The sequence below is a fragment of the Gopherus flavomarginatus genome, chromosome 8 (genome assembly GCF_025201925.1).
Source record: "Gopherus flavomarginatus isolate rGopFla2 chromosome 8, rGopFla2.mat.asm, whole genome shotgun sequence".
NCBI classification, from domain to species: domain Eukaryota; kingdom Metazoa; phylum Chordata; order Testudines; family Testudinidae; genus Gopherus; species Gopherus flavomarginatus.
In genome coordinates, this window is record NC_066624.1 from 79485013 (window position 1) to 79503635 (window position 18623).

The 18623-nt window shown below is 42.7% G+C and overlaps 1 protein-coding gene across 3 annotated transcripts in view; it reads left to right on the forward strand.

The window, feature by feature from the left end:
* The window catches only part of LOC127056310 (collagen alpha-3(IV) chain-like), a 106967-nt gene that overhangs the window by 22502 nt on the left and 65842 nt on the right, over positions 1-18623 (forward strand). For all 3 annotated transcript variants that reach the window (XR_007775779.1, XM_050963980.1, XM_050963979.1), the window contains exons 2-10: positions 3367-3423; positions 5088-5177; positions 10847-10891; positions 11355-11399; positions 11629-11691; positions 13054-13107; positions 13981-14007; positions 15711-15788; positions 18386-18448. Coding sequence is in view for 2 of the 3 variants with exons in the window: in XM_050963979.1 (XP_050819936.1) it covers positions 3367-3423; positions 5088-5177; positions 10847-10891; positions 11355-11399; positions 11629-11691; positions 13054-13107; positions 13981-14007; positions 15711-15788; positions 18386-18448 (522 nt within the window). In the remaining variant the exon portion in view is untranslated. The remainder of the gene's footprint in view (positions 1-3366; positions 3424-5087; positions 5178-10846; positions 10892-11354; positions 11400-11628; positions 11692-13053; positions 13108-13980; positions 14008-15710; positions 15789-18385; positions 18449-18623) is intronic.

An 18623-nucleotide genomic window follows, 5' to 3' on the forward strand; every position in this document is an offset into this window, starting at 1 on the left:
ATCGAGGCCCGACTGTAGTAATTTTAATGTAATGCCAGTTTGGAATATGACTGAAATGCAGTATGAGAAACACTTTTTGTTTAATTTTTGTAGTTCAAAGTTAGTAGAGTTGGTATGGAATTGAGGAACAGTTCTAATATCATGGGTGGAAATCTTAGACCTGGATATTCTCAAAATAATGAATCCTAATTGATTAAAATTCTAGACAGTATAAATTATAAGAAAATCTGACTGGATGGAATTTAAACATAATTGAAAAAGAAAATAAAAAGTCCTAGGAAGAGAGAGCATCAGTCAAATGGAGAATAAAGGCACCTGTCTAACCAGCTTGCACTCATCATGATATTGGAATGCGGTGCTTGCTAATATTAATTACCCCCTAGTAGGGTTCCCTCCCCACTCTGAATTCTGGAGTACAGATGTGGGGACCCACGTGAAAGACCCCCTAAGCTTATTTTTACCATTTTAGGTTAAAACTTCCCCCAGGCACAAATCCTTCCTTGTCCTTGGATGAGTACTGCTGCCACCACCAAGTGAGTTAGACAAAGATTTAAGGAAAAGAACCACTTGGAGTTCTTGTTTTCCCCAATATCCCCCCAGCCCCTTCACCCACTTTGCTGGGGAGTCTTGAGAATAATGTACCAACCAAATAGGTTAACAAAGTGGGCACAGACCAGCCCTTGGGTTTTTAGGACACTAAAAACCAATCAGGTTATTAAAAGCAGAACTTTATTGTAAAGAAGAAAAGTAAAAGAAGCATCTCTGTAAAATCAGGATGGAAGGTAATTTTACAGAGTAATAAGATTTATAACACAGAGGATTCCCCTTTAGGCAAAACTTCAAAGTTACAAAAAAAACAGGAATAAACCTCCCTCTTAGCATAGGGAAAATTTACAAGATACAACAAAAGATAATCTAACACATTTTTTTTCTATTACTTACAGTTTGTAATCTTAGATGCTTAGTTTAGATATGGCTTTGGGAGATGTATTTTCCCTGCCCTGATTCCTCACTGGCCCGAACAGAACAACACAAAGAGAGACAAAACAAAAACCACCTCCCACAGATCTGAAAGTATCTTCTCCCTTCATTGGTCCTTTTGGTTAGGTGCCAACCAGGTTATTTGAGCTTCTGAACCTTTTACAGGTAAAGGAGGGATTTTATGCTACCCTTAGCTGTATGTTTATGACATCCCCTGTCTCCAGTGTAAAGCTGTCCATTAAAATGTTCTGATATGCTGATTCTCTGTTTGTTCCCTTTTGCTCCACTGTAACCATCTCATAACAATAATAACTCTATAGCTTTCCAAATACTTGCTGTCCAAGTACAAATTTATAAGACAAAAAAAATTAAGCTTGTCTTCCCTCTGCTTTTCATTATACTTATATAAAAAACTACTGTTGCAGTTATCTAGCAGATATTGTTTATTGTCTGTCAAAAGTGAGATGATCTTCATTGTTTTTCTACTAGAAATCACTATTTTGTATAGCTTAAAAATTAGCTATAAAACTGAGTTTAAAATGAAGAGACAGCAATCTGTAACCAAGACTAAATGTGCTTCCATGGATTGCAATCATAATTTATTACACACCTGCTAATCTCAACAAGAATTTAAAGTTTTCAAGTTATTCTAAGCCAGTTTGAAGCACAGTCCTTTTCAAAAAAATAAATTTTGGTTTTAATTTCTAGCCGTAATTCATGGTTGAAAACTATTTTTTGTAGAGTGTACTGTATTTAGAGCCTAGTTGATTAAAGAAGACCAAAGGCTGAAATTATAGGTGTATTTTGTGTGTTTTATAAGCAGCAGAATGTATACTGTGTATTCATTATATCGGTATTGGACAGTGTCCATCTCTCCAACAGAAGTGATTGGGCATTTTGAATCTGATTCAACACTCGTTGAAGTCAGTGAAAATCTTTCAATTGGCTTCAGCACTTACTGATCAGGTCCTTAGTTATTATGATGTACATAGGTTGAGGATAGGTAGGTGCAACATGAGGAAGTCAGAAAAAAGTATTTGTAACTAGATTGAGCCAAAAGGGAAAAAAAATACCATTGTAACCTAGAACCATATTCCATCTTCCCCCATCACACTCTCTCTCTCTCACTCTCAAGGCAAGTCTACATTACAAAATTAAGTCGACCTAAGTTACGTAGATGTACAGACACCATGATAATTAAAATGCTTTTGCATGTCCACACTATGCTCCTTGTTCCAGCAGTGTGTCCCCTCACCAGGAGCACTTGAATTGATTTAACTGCCAGAGTGGGGCATTGTGGGATGGCTTCTGAAAAGCTGCAGCAATCAGTGTAAGCAGCTCAATGTCTACACTGACACTGCATCAGCCTAATTACGTTGACTTAAGAGCTATGCCTCTTGTGGAGGTGAAGTTAAGTCGGTGTAGTGTGCAAGTTGCATTGGTGGGAGCTGCATTTTAGTGCAGATGCTTACAGAGTTAGGTCAGTATAAGCTGCCTTATGTTGACGCAACCCTGTAGTGTAGACTGGGGCTTACTCTTTCTCTGGTTCATAGGCACCGACTCTGTGGGTGCTCCAGGACTGGAGCACCACAGGGAAAAATGGTGGATGTGGAGCACTCAATGGCAGCCCCTCTATCGGTTCTCCCCCACCCTCCAGTGCCTCCCACCTGCCGGCGGGCCCTGCAAATCAGTGCCTCCTCCTCCCTCCCTGCACCTCCCACCGGCCGCAAACAGCTGTTTTGTGGCGTGCAGAAGGCTGGGGGGAGGGGGAGGAGCGAGGACACAGCACACTCTGGAGAAGGGGCTGAACTGGGTGGGAAGAGGCAGGGTGAGGACAGGAAGAGGTGGGTCGGGTGGAGCAAGGGTGGGAAGAGGTGAAATGGGGCCTTGAGGGAGGGGTGAAGTGGGGGCAGGACCTGGGACAGAGCCAGGGGTCGAGCACCCGCAGCACTTTGGAATGTCGGTACTTGTGCTCTGGTTCTATGTTCAGTTTCTAAAGGATCTACCAGGAATGGTCACAGCCCATGCCTGTGAGCCAGAAACTCTTGAATTTCAGTCCCAGCCCTGATACTTACTGCCTTTGTGCCATGGGAAAGTGATGTGCTCTTAGCCCCAATTTTCCCAACTATAAAAGTGGGGATAGCATCCTTTACCTGCCTCATGGATCTGTTGTGAGGAGTAACTAGCTAATGGTCAAGTGCTAAGGATGACTGTTGTACATAGTGCAATGTATAGATACTGATATATTACCTAGAAATTATTTTACTTCATTTCAATACCTCATAGATCTAATATTTTAAAGGCAATTGTCCTTCGTGGGACAGCACATTGAAATAATTAATTCCCTTTATTGTAAAGTTCTATCTTTTTTTTTTTTTCTTCCAGATTTGTGTCTGCAAAGGTAAAAGCCACTGCTACTGTGATGGAATGAAAGGTAATAAGGTAAGAGACTAAATATGTTACCCTGTTCCTACCCTCCCCTCCCAAGATAAATCATTGGTGGAAATTAATAATACATGAATGATAGACAGAATGCATTTACTGGGTGATGGTACAAACATATTTCTGGTAAAGACAACCCTCGGATGGATTCACTACCTCACATTCACCTCTCAGAATAACTCTGTACACTCTGTTTAACTAGGAAGAATGTAAAAGTTTAAAAAACTGACCCTAACTAAATGGAAGTGGCTACACAGCCGATGTTAAAGCGCTGCTGCAGGGGAGCTTTACCCGTGGCTGTGTAGTCGCAACTCCAGTACTTCAGAGCCCAAGCTCAAGCTACACAGCTACTTCCGGTGCTGTAGCATTAGCCTCATGAGCCTGAGTCTGTTGGGTTGGGCTCTGAGACTTGCTACCAGTCGCTGTGTAAACATATCCAAAGAGACCAAATGTTTCAGATCAAGAATGTATGAAATAGCTTTACCCAGCCAAATTAATCCTCCAAGGCCCCTTTAAATAAATCACATAACTACTTTTAGCTCCATATCTGGTTCTGAAATTATCCAGCACTGCAAGCAACCTACATTCATGTAAAGTGGTATTGAAAAGGAACTGACTGGGAGTATTTTTACATGCATGTCTAAGTTTTTTTGACTTTCTTTTATCTATGGTCTAGCAGTCGTCTTGTGTTGTACGACAGTGAATGGCCCATGTTATCTGTAGATGACAATGTCAAATAGTTTTATACTATGTGGCTTAGTTCTTCATTGCCCTGAGGCCGTGTAATGCTGCTCTGGCAGAGTAAAGGGGCCTAAAAGTGGATGGAAATGGCCATCTCTCAAGCTGGTGTAGAACAAGCCTAAAGACTCTAAACTGCTGCTGGAATAGTACTGGTGCTCCTTGGAGTGCTGTGTTCAGCCAGTGGTCCACCTCAGAACTCCAGCATATTCAACAAAGAAATGTTCTGCTCATGTAGTTTTAGCCTCCTGTGTTTCCTGGTCGTGGGTTAGTAGTCTGAACTTGGCCTTAGGCTAATCTGAAAGTTTTCGGTCAAAAATTGCATTTAAACTGGCTGTGTCGCTTAATCTATGTGACTTGGAACAATAAAAACATCACTTTTTAAAGCAAACTGCTATTTTACTGTACCGAAACAGCTACATTATATTTCACTATCACTTTGTTTCTTTACATGGTTCGCATATGGGGATGGAGTGGAGTGGAATGGTTTGCCAACCCAATAGCACGGCAGCAGCTATCAGATCTACCAGCTGGGACTTTGGAGTTTTTCAGTAGGATCAGAATTCTGGGGCTGGTGGAGGCTAAGCAAATTATAGAGTTGTTTGCAAGAAATGTGTGTCAGCTGCATTGTTAAGACCACATCTTCTGCCAGCTAATCTATGTGCTTTACAATAAGATTAAACACAGAGGTGCCAATTCTGATACCCATACTCGCATTAAATATCTCTTGTAGTCCCATTGACTTCAGTGGGACTACTCATGGGATGAGGAACTATTCAGTGTGAACAAGGGTGAATCATAATCTTGCACCAAGATGGGCAAATAAAAGCTAAGTGATGCCCCAAATAATTAGTATCTCTGAAATAAATGATCAGAAGGAAAACACACGGATGGTTCTAAGGGCTTGTTTGTTACGCTTTTTGCAGGGTGAAAAAGGATTTCCTGGTGCTGGAGGTGTACCTGGCCAGACAGGTTTCTGTGGCCCTGAGGGACCTCCAGGGCCACAAGGACCCACGGTAGGTTGCTGACCTGCGTGTGTGTATGTGGTTTCAGAGTTTACAATTTTGCTCAAAGATGTTGTAAAATGTACTTAGTTAGGATCTACAGAGTTGCTGCTTGGCTAATTACTGAAAGTAATTGATGAGAGCACTGGAATAACATTCTGCTGGTTCATCTCCCAGCGCTCTACATCTGCAAGTGTAGCCAAGCCCTTAGTCTTTAAGGTACCACCGGACTCCTAGTTGTTTTTGTGGATACAGACTAACACAGCTATCCCTCTGATAATTGCTTCATAGACTTATTTACTTAGCCTCACTTGGGGCTGGTCTACACTCAAAAATTAGATCGACCCAGCTACATTGCTCCGAGGTATGAAAAATCCACATGCCATGCGATGTAGTTAAGCCATCGTAAGTCCCCATGTAGACAGCACTAGGTCAATGGAAGAATTCTTCCATCAACTTAGTTACCACCTCTCGGGAAGGTGGATTACCTACTCTGATGGGAGAACCTCTCATCAGCATTAGTAGGGTCTACACTGAAGTGCTACGGCAGCTCAGCTCATAGGTACCTACTCCGTGGGTGCTCCAGCTTTCCCCCTTTCCCAGCTCCTCCTGACCGATGCGATCAGCTGTTCTGTGGTGTGCGGGGGGGGGGAGAGGGAGGAGCAGTGACAAGGCATGTGTAGCGAGGTCGAGACTCATCAGTGTGGCACCTCCTACTGGTCATCTCAGGAATTAGCTCTCCAGCTTACAGAGCGCCTGCTTCTGGCCGGTGTCTCACTTGCCTTAGGCCTCGTGTCCCTCCTGATCCTTTACCTCTGGGTTCTGCCCTGCAGTACTCCCACACTCTGGGTCTCCCCTCCCAGGGGAACCCTTTAAGCCCACCTCACCTCAGTGGCTACTGTCAGTCATTGTCTAGCTCCCGTTCACTGGGGCAGACTGCAGTGTAATGGCATCTCATCATTGGCAAGGGGGGTTGGACCAGCGGCCTCTGCCTAACCTCGGGCTGCACCTCTGCAATCCCAGTATCTGCTTTGGCCTTTAACAAGGCCTGCAACCTGCAGATTTGCCAGGCTGGAGCTCCCTACCTCCTCTTGCCTTTCCCCAGCACTGCTCTGTCCAGTAGCCTGCTCCCAGGCAGCTAGGCCCTTCTCCCTCCAGACTGAGAGAGAGAAGAGACTCTTTTCCTTCTGGCCATACAGCCCTTTTATAGGGCCGAGTCTGGCCCTGATTGGCTGGCTCTCAGCCCCAGCCCTATCCAAGGGCTGGCTTTTAACCCTTGCTGAGGCCGTAGTAGGGTGACCACCCCTCTACAACATGCTTGGGGGAGGGGTTGGAACTGGGCAGGAAGAAGTGGGGGTGGAGTGGGAGCGGGAAGAGACTGGGCAGTGTGGGGGCTTGGGGGGGAGGGGTTGGGGCAGGGCCTGGGGAGGAGCAGGGGGGTTGAGCACCCCCGGGGCCTGGAGGAAGCTGGCACCTGTGACTCAGCTGCAGCACTTTAAGTATAGACAAGCCCTTCGACTCTCACCCGCTGATTGCACCACTGTATCATTTACATGTCCCCACTGCATACATCATCTCTGAATTTCTTATACTGAGGGTACGTCTACACTGCAAAAAAGAACCTGTGGCAGCAAGTCTCTGAGCCCAGTCAACTCATGGGATTCACTTGAGGGTCTAAAGATAGCAGTGTAGATGTTCCCACTAAGACTGGAGCCCGGGCTCTGAGACTCTGCAATAGGGGAGGGTCTCAGAGCCTGGACTCCAGTCCAAGTGGGAACACCTATACTGCTATTTGTAGACCCATGATGCAAGCCCCAAGACCCCAAGTCAGTTGACTCAGATTTTGAGACACTGCTGCAGGGTTTTGTTTGTTTGTTTTTTTTCAGTGTAGACATATATCCAGGGTGTAATAGAGGGATATGGCTCAGCTGAAATTTTCTATCAAAGATGTTTTTTGACAGAAAATTTGATTTTCTATACTGAACAATTTTTTTTGCAAGAAGTGACTGCTTTCTATAGAATCTGTAGCTTTCTGCTGAAAACTTTTGGGTTTTGAGTTCTTGGCAGAAAACTCAACTATCTGTGGAAAATGTCAATCAAAGGGTATTTTTTTTGCTCAAAATTTTCTGTGAGAGGATTGACTGATTGATTTTATTGATCAGGCTCCTTCAGTGTAACTACCATAAGTAACATTCATGCCAAGAGGCTAGCAGAGAGGGATGTAGCAAAACAATTAATAGGAATGTGCCATAATGTCTCTGAAGTAGATCATCTCCTGCTGGGACTTACACCTTCTTCCAGCTCCTCATTGTGTAAGTTCAACTTACACAACATTAAGAGGTTTAAAGAGATATAAAGAAGTCCGAGTGTAAGGGAGTTTACAACAGCAAGATGGCTGTCACAGGTCCAGTCAAGCTCCCGCTGCTGAACACTCACCAGACTGCAGAGAGGGGTACAGCCACAAGATCCTGTGTGTGTTTAAGCTTCTAGATTCTGAACAGAACCCATATACTGTTCCAGTCTTGAGGCCTCTGGACACACTCTTGGGGTACAGATCCTTTGTCTAGCACCCCATCCTGAGAGATGCAACCACACAGCCCACTGCTAAGCCCACTCAGACTCCCTTGTCGTTTAAACACGCCCTTTCCCAGAGATTCAGCCCTGTGGAGTTCTGAACCCACAGTTTACCACTTCAAGGGATACATGGTGGGTGTTACACGTACAGTGCACACAGGCTTTGCACAGGATTCTAATACCATTGCACTCAACTGCATGAGAAATACACAGGTCTATACCAAAACAATAAACCCTACATGAGTTTCCCTGCTTCAGTTTCCTCACCACTCCAGCACATTCTTTGTGCTCTGGTCACAGTGATCAGGGGCATCCAGGATTTTTCTGCTGCAGTGCATGGCTTGTGTAATCCTTCTGCCCCTCTGAGTTGGCAGCAACAAGGGCCAGGTTCAGTATCCAGGGGGTCTGTTTCAATAACACAAGGCATAACCGGCTCAAGCCCCCACCCAGTGACCTGGGACACTTACATACCACACCCCCCTGGGCACCTCTAGGAGGCAATACTTCCCCACTCGCAAGCACGGAGTCTGAGTGTAGCAAAATCCTTTTAATAAAGGAAGGAAACAATGCGGCATCCCATTGGAGAAGCACCACAAAAAGGATTATAACACAAGCCATAAGCAAAACCCCACCTCCAATATGTTTGGCAATGTCTTTTCCCCCTTAGGGTCTTAAGCCCAATCACCCCAAAGTCCAACAACCCGAAAGTCTCTGGTCAGTGCCACCCCAGAATTCAAAAGTTTATCTGCAGAGTTTCAGCCCCCCAGCTTGGGTGGAAATGGGGTGGGGGAGTCCACATAAGGTGTTAAGGGGCACCTTATGTGGGCCAGGGCCAACTGCTCCGCCTCTCTGTGGAGTTCTGCTGCAGCCTTCACATGACCAGCTCCACTACACCAGCTGTGCCGCTCCTCCAGCCGTCCCTGCAAACCACTCCACTCCGCTCACTGTCCTATGGGCTGCTCCAACATGCTGCAAACTGCTCCGCTCTGCCAGCCACTTAATGATAGGTCTTCAGGTTCCCCCACTAGTTAACACAGCACTCAGTGATCTCAGCTCAGTTCTGTCAGTGATTTCAGCTCTTAGTAGGGGAGCCCTCATGCTGGTGCACCATTGGCCTAACATGAATTCAGCTCAGCAGTCTCTAGATGAACTCCTAATGGAATCAAAATTAGCTCTACTCTTTTACAGTGGAGAGGGGAGGATGTGCAATTGGTGTTCCAGGCCCTCAAAAGGGGCCCATGCCATCAGGTACACACACCAGTCCCCAACCTCTCTCAATTCACTGGGTTTTGGAACCCATGTCCCTTGTTTAGCAAGTGTCACTTAATTTATATTGAGACATCTCTGTCATAAAGCAGTCTCCTAGTTCCTCATTCACATAATCAGGTGGCAACACTTTATTTATCCTGCCCCAATAACAAAGAAATTGGGGATCCCAGAGCTATCAAAATAACCATCCCAGGCTGCCTTGGGCTATGCTGGGCGTGCCCATGCAAATATCTGAGATTTCACACTTCCCGAAATTCTTTCCACACTTCCCATAATTCACCACCAGATGTCAGGGTAGAGCTCATCCTGACTTTGCTTACAATTGTATTCTGAAACATGGAGCCTTCTCTCCCAAGCTAGGCGTCTCTGACCTTGGCTGGTCTGTCTCCTTCCTTCCTCCTGCTCAAAGCTTCTTTTGTGGCCCTGTGAGTCTCTATATATGTCCCACCACCAATACCTGAAACAGACAAGCTGGAGGAGGTGGCACATAGGTCAGAGTGCAGTCATTAAAGTTAAGTACTCTCCATTGTGCTTAGTTTGGTATGTATTTGCTACAGGTCCTGTCAGCCCATGGTGGATACACATAGGCATAGAGGCATTCATTCCATGGTACAATAATTTTCATAACAACTTCACAATATTAACCAGAATACATGAGTTGTATGGGCACATTCCCCGAATACCACAATAGCAGTTATTGCATCTATCACATCTAAATTTTGCCCTCTGTATTTACAGTTGGCATTATTGCAGCCTGTCATTTAACCAGAATGTTTTTATATGTAATATTTTAATTTTATTTTCAATGCAATAGAGCAATATGTTTGTAAAGACTATCCATAAAAGACAAACACAATAACATTGAGCCATAGATTGTGATGTGGAGTGATTTCTTAACAATTTGCGCTGCGACAAATAATAAAACAAAAGAAAATAGGTAAAAGGAGAAGGAAGCCTCTGCAATGATCTCTTCTTATTGATTCATAGGAACTGTCAAGCTGCATAGGGATTTGCACTGTGTCCTGGAAGTGTAGAAAGAAACATTTGCAATATTTAATTAGTTCATTACAAATTCATTTTATTCAAATTTGTCTCAGACAAAGAGTTCTGTTATCAGGAAATCGCCTCCTCAAACAACAAATTACTTTGTGTAAATAAATCCTGCGTGTAATTTTTGTTTCGATACTGTTTCAATATTTGATATAAATCCATGCTGTGTTTACAAGAATGTTGCAAAGGTATTTTGTTTAACTGGTTAAAAAAATGTAAAGTGTACTTTTATCAAAGAGGAAGTGACTCAAAAGTACAAATATTAACTTCAGTAGGAATGTTTGTGAATAAGGATGGTCCTATCCAACATGGACCGCTCTGCTGTTATGCATTCCTTTGCTATCCATTCGGTGGATTGTTGTAATGCATTCTGTTTACTTATACTTTAAGGCCTCAAAGTAATGTATAAACACACATGCTCCAGTATTCTAGCCTCTTCAGTCTTTCGGTTCCTTTTTGGGTGCAATGGAAGGTGCTGGTTATTGTCTATAAAATCCTAAATGACTTGAAACTTAACTCTGTCAGTGAACACCTCCCCGAATAGCACTGTTGTTTTTGTTGGGTTTTTTTTGTACCTGTAATGGGATACATACCTTTTGAATAATTAGAGGGAATGGTAGAGGCTGGGGTTTGTGCCGACTGTTGTGAATTTTGTTCATGTTAATTTCTGTAATGCACAGATGTGAACAATATAAATAAACAAAATAAATGAGTTGTATGTTCTGATCTTGGCATTATAAAGATTGCACAAAGATTTAATACATGCTTTTTTTCTGTTTGGTGTTTAGGGTTTTCCAGGGCGGATAGGTTTAGTTGGACCCAAAGGTGAAAGGGTAAATATATATTTAAGCAATCTTCTAATGTATTATGTATCCTGTTTATTATTAAAGTGATTTAATAACTGCCTTTTCTATAAAATCATATAAAAACACCATATCATGTTGCTGTATTTTTGAAAGAGGTGGCACTGAACTCCCATTTTTTCCTTTTTTAGAACGATAGCTGCTGTTTTTCAATTTGCTGTGCTGCATATATGAGATTTCATGCATGTGTTTATGAAGTATTGGCCTGTTTTATGTAGGGGTCAGACTAGATCGTAATGGTCTCTTCTGGCCTTAAAATCTGTTAATCTTCATGTAACAGTTTGCAGTCATATGAAGTGTGCCCGTGGAATAGTTGGTTAGGTAAAGTGTAGTAGTCAAATGAAAATCCCCCGATAGGAAAAATGCATGCAATAAATTTTTTTTACTTTATTAATTTGTATTATTCTTTCTCTGTTTCTTTTTGTATCATTAGGGAATGCTAGGATTACCTGGTTTTTCAGGTCTCCCAGGTCTTCCAGTAAGTAAAATAAAACTAGATAAACCAAGTCCTCTACTTATACAGCATCTCAGTATTTCCCAACCCAGTGTCAATATCAGCATTGTCTCTGTCAATTAACCTAGAGGTAATAATCTTGGTATCAGCAATTCTTATTCACCATACTGTATCCACGTAAACTATTTCAGTGTAGTAACAGGAAAATATAAATGTTCAGTAACAAAACTGTGTCAATTTTGAATTTGTTTAGGGTGAACCAGGAAACATTGGTCCTCCTGGAGGTCCAGGAATTCCAGGATGCAATGGCCCAAAGGTAGGGATCAAGTAGAATGTGATGACAATGGGGATTGCCAGGAGCTAAGCTTAAAAATTAGTGGATACTGCCCAAAAGTATTCTCAAACATTTTCTCAAATGCACGGCAGAGTTCTTTTGTTGCAGCTTGCAACTTCACTGATTGATCGGAGAGAAATTATGTTCACAAGAATAGCATGGAAAGCAAAGGTATTGCAAGTACTAGTGTGGCAATCTTTTCTTTGTCTTCTATATTGTTTTACCTACCCCGAAGATGCAGGATAATGGGAAGTGGAATAATCATAAGCAATTTCACTCAGCAGTTTGAAATTCTATGTTCTGTGTTGTGCTTTGAGCCTCTATTCTTGGTATGAGTATGAGTCTGGATGCAGCCTGAGGAAAAGTTAATTTGTAGTTGAAATAAAGTAATTTAAGTTTTCATTTTATTTGACCCCAAAATGGCTTTCATCTAGTCTTACAGTCATAGGCATAGTTTGGTTGGTGCTGGGGGGCATTGCCCCTCCTCAAATAGATGGGAGGCATGGGGGGGGTCATGTATCGCTCCCCTCCCTCCATTTCTGCGAGCACGGAGTTGCCCTGCCCTGCAGGGCTTGCGTTGATCAGCCTGGGGTAGAGGGAGAAGCTGGATTTGTCATTCCCATGCTGTACTTCCCCTTCTGCCCCCAACCCCCACCCCACCAGCACTTTTCCCCTGTACTCCCGGCCCTCCATCAGCAGGTGGGCACCGCCTCCTGTGTCCTAGTGTCTACCTCTTTCCTCTGCAACCATGAGTGCCCACAGGGGTGGTGTGTGTGTGTGTGTGTGTGTGTGTGTGTGTGAGGAGAAGAGGCAGTGGGAAAGGGGGATGGAATGAAGCAGGGGATGAGAAGGGGAGAGGAAGGAGGAGGGGAGGGGGAAGAGAAGGGGATATGGGAATGAGCAGGAGGAAGCAGGAACCCGGCATGTGGTGGACCCTGGGCAGCAGCAGCCCCAGCCCCAGCCCCAGCCCCAGCATGGAGCCAATCGCAGCAGCACCAGAGCAGAGACATCGCTGCAGCAGCCAGTGCCGGATGGCCGCCAGCAGCAGCTGGGGCTTCCCCTTTATGCCATCCCCCCCTCACCACCCAGCACTGGCAGCCTACGTACCACTGTAGGTGGGGAGAGACAGCCAGTGAACCCAGGGGAGTGGCTTCAGTATGCACGTGTGCCTGGGCTCACTTTGCCCACCCAAATATAACAGTCAAATTGCATCTATGCTTACAGTAAAGGAAACTGAATATTCTGTAATACTCTAGGAGCACAGGAAAGGACTAGTTAATCATTGATAAATAAAGAAAATGCATCAGTGGCTTTTGTAACAGTTACAATGTTTATTACTGTCAGGGTGAACAAGGATTTCCAGGGCCTCCAGGGCCAGGAGGTGCTCCAGGCAAACCGGTAAGTGGTAACATTAAACATAATGTGCATTTCTACCATATAAAGCCCTTAATTCCTTAAAGCTTAAAACAGTTGTTAATATATTAATTAATTAATCCCCACAATACACCTGTGAGGTGGAATAATATTAGTATCCCCACTGGCTGGAAAACCGTGAAAAGGTTAAGAGAACATTTTCAAAAGTGACCTGATTTTGGGGGCCCAATTTGAAACACACTGGCTCTGAGCTTCACAGGTGATGGACACCTGCAGTTCTTGCTGGCTTTGATTGAAGTTGTGGATGCTCAGTACTTTCTACATATCAGGCTTTGGGTGTCTCAAGCTGGGCATCCAAAAACAGGAGGCACCCAACATTAGAAAATACTCTTTAAAAGTGTACACCTAAGTGATTTACCTAAGGTAAGTCAATGACAGAAGCAGAACCCAGGATTCTTGCTTTAACCACTAGAGCTTGGTTTGCTCTACAGAAATTATATCAAAGGTAAACTATAAACAAGGAATAAAAATGGAGCACTGTTGTTGGCACAAAATCCCTCTAAAGATGTATTTTTTTTCTATTTTTAAAAGTCCTCCTACGCCCCAAAAAGAGTCAGCTGCACAAATCAAATTTACAATAATTTTGAAATCTCAGCTGGTAGGCTGGGCCACTTTCCAGCAAGTAGTCCATTCTTCTGAGATTGAAGTCTGGTGCACAAGGCGTGAAATTCATCCTTGTGCATCAGAACCAACCAAGGTTACTCACCCATGCATTCATGAAAATAAGTCATTTTTCTTAAGTTTGCCTCTACTAAACATCTTGACTGCCCTTATCACCTGTGTTACCAGTCGCCGTTTTTAACAATATGTTTTTTTCATTATTTTTACTGTCCCTAGGGTATTGGTGGCCTCAAAGGAGATAAGGTAAGTTATTCACAGTATGTTGTATTGAATATTCTTTGAAGAGCAAAACTTTGAATTTGTACAGCTGTTGGTAAAAGATCTATAATAGCTATCTTCCTCCACTGAAGCTAGAGAGTTTATTTCCTCAGAAGAAGAGCAATGCAGTTTACACCAGAACCTAGTATATGATTGCTACGTTCATGCTTGGTTACAATTCAATATTTCTTTTTTTCTGTGGTTGCTCTTACTGAGTGTTGTAAGAGTATTCTTTACAAACACACCAAGGACCAGGTCCCTCTCCCAAAGAGCTTGTAAGTGCCATGCAGACACTGGATAAGAGTTCAGATCAAAGGAGTTCAGAAATGATCAGGAAGGTCATTTTCAGAAAGCTTCAGAAGAGTGTGTTTGAAGAGGAAGATTATTCTAACTACAGGGGCAGGAAGAAAGAGGCATGAAGATGAGTTACTGTGAAAAGTCAAGTTCTGAGTCTAATTAATATGGGCTCTATTTCATTTAAACATAGCTGTATGTTGCCCACCCCAGGGGTTGCTACAGGAAAAAATCTTCCTTGAGGCAGAATTCTTCCCAGAATACCCAAGCACGTAGCCTGCAGAATGCCCGTACTGCTACATGGCTTTATGAAAATGCAGTACTCTCTTCTGTGCACAGGGACCAAGGCCGTGACTTTTTTTTTCCTGCTGCACCTCCTTGAAGGTGTCTTTCAGCCCCGCTTACCTGGAGATAGCAATCTGCACACTCCATGGAGTTCAGGCAAATATGCCTGACTGCTGCACAGATTATCAAAGGGAGCTCCTTGAGCCCTCCACCTTTCATGTACACTAGTGAAGTGGTTGAACACAACATGAATCTGAATATTTTGGTTCTGATTCTTCACTACATTATACTCATTTCACATCAGTGTAAATCTGATTTCAGTGCAGTTGCACCAGATGAAAACCAGAGTAACACAGCAGTGAATCAGACCTTTTTCCTTTAAGAAGTTCTCACAATTTTTAAAAAATGCAGCAGTGTTGTACAAAGACTTTGCAGATGACCATGATAATGTGGTCTGAATTGCTTTCATCCTGTTAGCAGCACTCTTACCCTGGTGGGAACAAAGATACAAATAAATAAACAATAAAGCAAAGATGACTTTGATGTAAGTGATATAAAGAAATAAAACAAGATATTTTGGCCCCTGCTTGAATGTTTTACTCTAGGAACTGTTCTTATGTAGAGAACTTGACACCATCAGTTACATGATGCAATTCCTTTTAGGCCAGATTCTGATCTTAGTTACCCCAGTGTAAGTCCACAGTAACTCTAGTGAAGTGAGGTGTAACTCAGATCAGGTCAGAAAGAGGCTCTCTGTATTCTGTTGGAGATTATGCCAAATGCCAATAGTAGAACTCTTGTAACAGAATCCAATAAACATATCATTAAAAGAAAACTTTAGATAAAACCAGGTATGTGTGTGAAGGAAGTACGTGTAGGTCTAAAAAGAAGGAGGTTCATTAGGACCAAGAAGTACAGATCATATGTACATATCATGTAGTATGTATTGAACAATGATTTTTTGGTAGAATTGTCCATAATGAACAATAGCCAGCATTAGGAGATTTCTGATGTTGGATTTCTCTACTGTATGTCTTATTGTGAGCTTTATACAAACGAGTTTCATAATATAACAGTCGATGAGGCTTTTTTAATTACTTATTGTCAAGGGGTGCCCTGCAAGTGGCTATGACCCAGGATATGATGGAAGAGGTGACCCTGGATTACCAGGAGTACCTGGACGCCAGGTAATTAAAAGAACTTACACGGTGCTATGTATATATTTTTTTTAAAAGTAATGTATTGTTCTTAAATCAGAAAATAACTTCAGTTCTCAATGTGATATTGGGTTTATTTTATAAAAGTGAGAGATATAAAGTTCTTTTTATCCCTTTCAAAATTCAAATTTCCTCAAGTCAATAGGGGTTAGTTTTGCTTACTAGGACTGGTAGTGTTTATTATATTTGTTAAGTATAGGGGACAGGGGGTCAACAGTGAGGTGGCAGTATTTGCAGATGAGACAGCATTAATTAGGGCAGCGGTTCTCAAACTTTTTTTTTTTTTGCGGACCACTTGAAAATTGCTGAAGGGTCTCGGTGGACCATTCATTGATCTTTCCAAATGTTGTTTGTACCATTAGCTCGCTATTGTAAAGCGCTTTGGGTAAAAGCACTATATAAAAAAACTTAATAATTAACTTTTTTTGTTCTATAAATAAAAGCACACAACTCATATTAATATCAGTAGTTGCACCTTTCTAATGCAGTGGATGTGCCCTCTCTCCCACACCATGGCAGCAACCAAGCTGGGCTGGGAAGGAGAGGCGTGGTCTCTCCCTTTGCACAGCAGCCACAGAGCTGAAACTGGGAAGGAAGGCTGTCTCTCCCTGGCAGCCGCAGCCCAGGAACTGGGGAAAATCGCCTTTTTCTCTGGCCGCTGCAGCCCTGCACATTCCAAATTTCTCCATCCCCTCTTCTCACCCCACTGACTCCTCCCAGCCACCCCCTATTCCCCTCAAGGCCACCACCTCACCTTACATGTGAGTCTTCTCCAGGGTCCAGGCACCTAATTCGTAGAGCCACACCTGTGCAGCTCCACTAATTAGGTGGATGGCCCTTCATTCTCTTTTGTATGTGGCCACCCAGGCACATACCTTTAGAGGGAACTATCTGCAGACCATCTGAATGAAGCTTGCAAACTGCTGGTGGTCTGCGGACCACAGTTTGAGAACCTCTGAATTAGGGTAATTGAAGCTGGAAAAGAGTGTAGGGTACTTCCAAATTATCTAATAAAGGTTCTTGAATAGGCAGCATTATAATAAATAAAATTCATTGTTGAATGCACTTTGGATGGAATAATTTGATCTACTGATATACATTGATGGTTTATAAATTAAATAACCACTGGGGGAAAACATCTGGACAACATTGTGGACAGCTTGATAAAGACCTTTATTCAGTCTGCAGTGGAGGTCAAGAAGCAAACAAAATGTTATGGTACTTGATAATATTTTCAAATCCATTATTTAAGCCTTTCTGTGATTCAAAGAGATGCTCTAACCTGGATTACTTTATTTAGCTCTGGTCACCCAATCTCAGAAGGGATATATTAGAAATAGAGAGATGGGCAACAAAAATGCTTAGAGAAATTTCCATATGAAGAGAGACTGAAAAGATCCTGACTGTTTAGAGAGAAGAATAAATAGAGAGAATATAGTAATGGTATACAAAGGTGTATAGCCTCATGTTACAAGGCACAAGCCAACCAGTAACTGATGGAGTTAGGAAGAAATGTTCCATTTGAGTGGTTGTTCCATAAGTGTCTGCAGAGGATATGTCTAAACTGCAAGGTAAACTCAGGGTTCGATCTCAGGCTAAAGCCTGTTCTCTCTTCCCTCTACATACAAATTGCACTAACCTAGGTCACGGACCCAGGGTGCCAAGACCTCCAGGGGTGAAGGATTTGAGCTTCAGTCAAGCCAGGAGCCAGGGTTCAAACCCTATTGCTTTGCAGTGTAGATGCAGTCCCACTGGACTCATGTTCTGGGAGTCCACCAAAAGTATCCCACAATCCCATAGGCTGACTTTCTTTGTGGTCTGGACAGTCAAGTTTGGTAGACAGATTTTTCTCATACTGCTAGCAAAGGGCTAGAGTGGCTACATATTGAGAGGGACACTAGGAAGTCTGTAATAATGGTGGTTTGACTAAGGCCCACATAATGCAGTGCAGATCCTGGAGCCCCAGGTTGGGTCCCAGAGTCCAACAATTCCTAGCCTGGGATTACAAATGAGTGTAGATGCTCAAGGCCTAGGCTAACAAACCTGAGATCTGCTAACTCAAGTTCTACTAGCTCTGGGCTGACATTGCAGCGTAGACATACCCTAAGGGATTTATGGCACCTTCCTGTGGATATGACTGTGTTCACAGACAGGATTCAGGATTATTAGGAAGACTACTGGTCTGGTCCAGGATGGCAATTCTTTTGTTCATAAGTGGACCTGCCCAACTTATCGCAAATTTGAACAAGTAATATCTGTGAAATAGCAGTAATGATTTCTATGGAAAAACTGTAATTTTTCCATTGAGCGTTTTTGGTTCCATAGTTATAAAAACCTATACTTAAAAGGTGATTTTTTATCATTAATATAAAGACATTAAAAACAAAAGCCTGGATTAAATAACACTGCACTGAGACATGAAAAGAAGGAAGTTCAGAGATAACATTACTTCTATGTCTGTAACTCACCCTCTAGTGCCCAGATATTTCCATGCATAGTGGATCATTTATATTCTTGCATTTTCTTACCATCAGGAAATTTATTCTCATTTCTTGTTTAATATAAAGGGTGAACCAGGTCCTCGAGGACTCCAAGGGCTAGTTGGACCACAAGGCCCTCCAGGCTCTTCAGTGAGTATAAAATCAATATATTTTTATGATTTAAGGCTGGGAGTTTCCAAGGAGCCTAAGGGAGTTAGGCACCCATCTCCCAAGAATATGGGCCACTGACTCCATAGATAGTTTGAAAATTCCTTGAGTTTATAAAATCTGTAAATTCATGTGTCTGACAGATTTGTTTTTATTA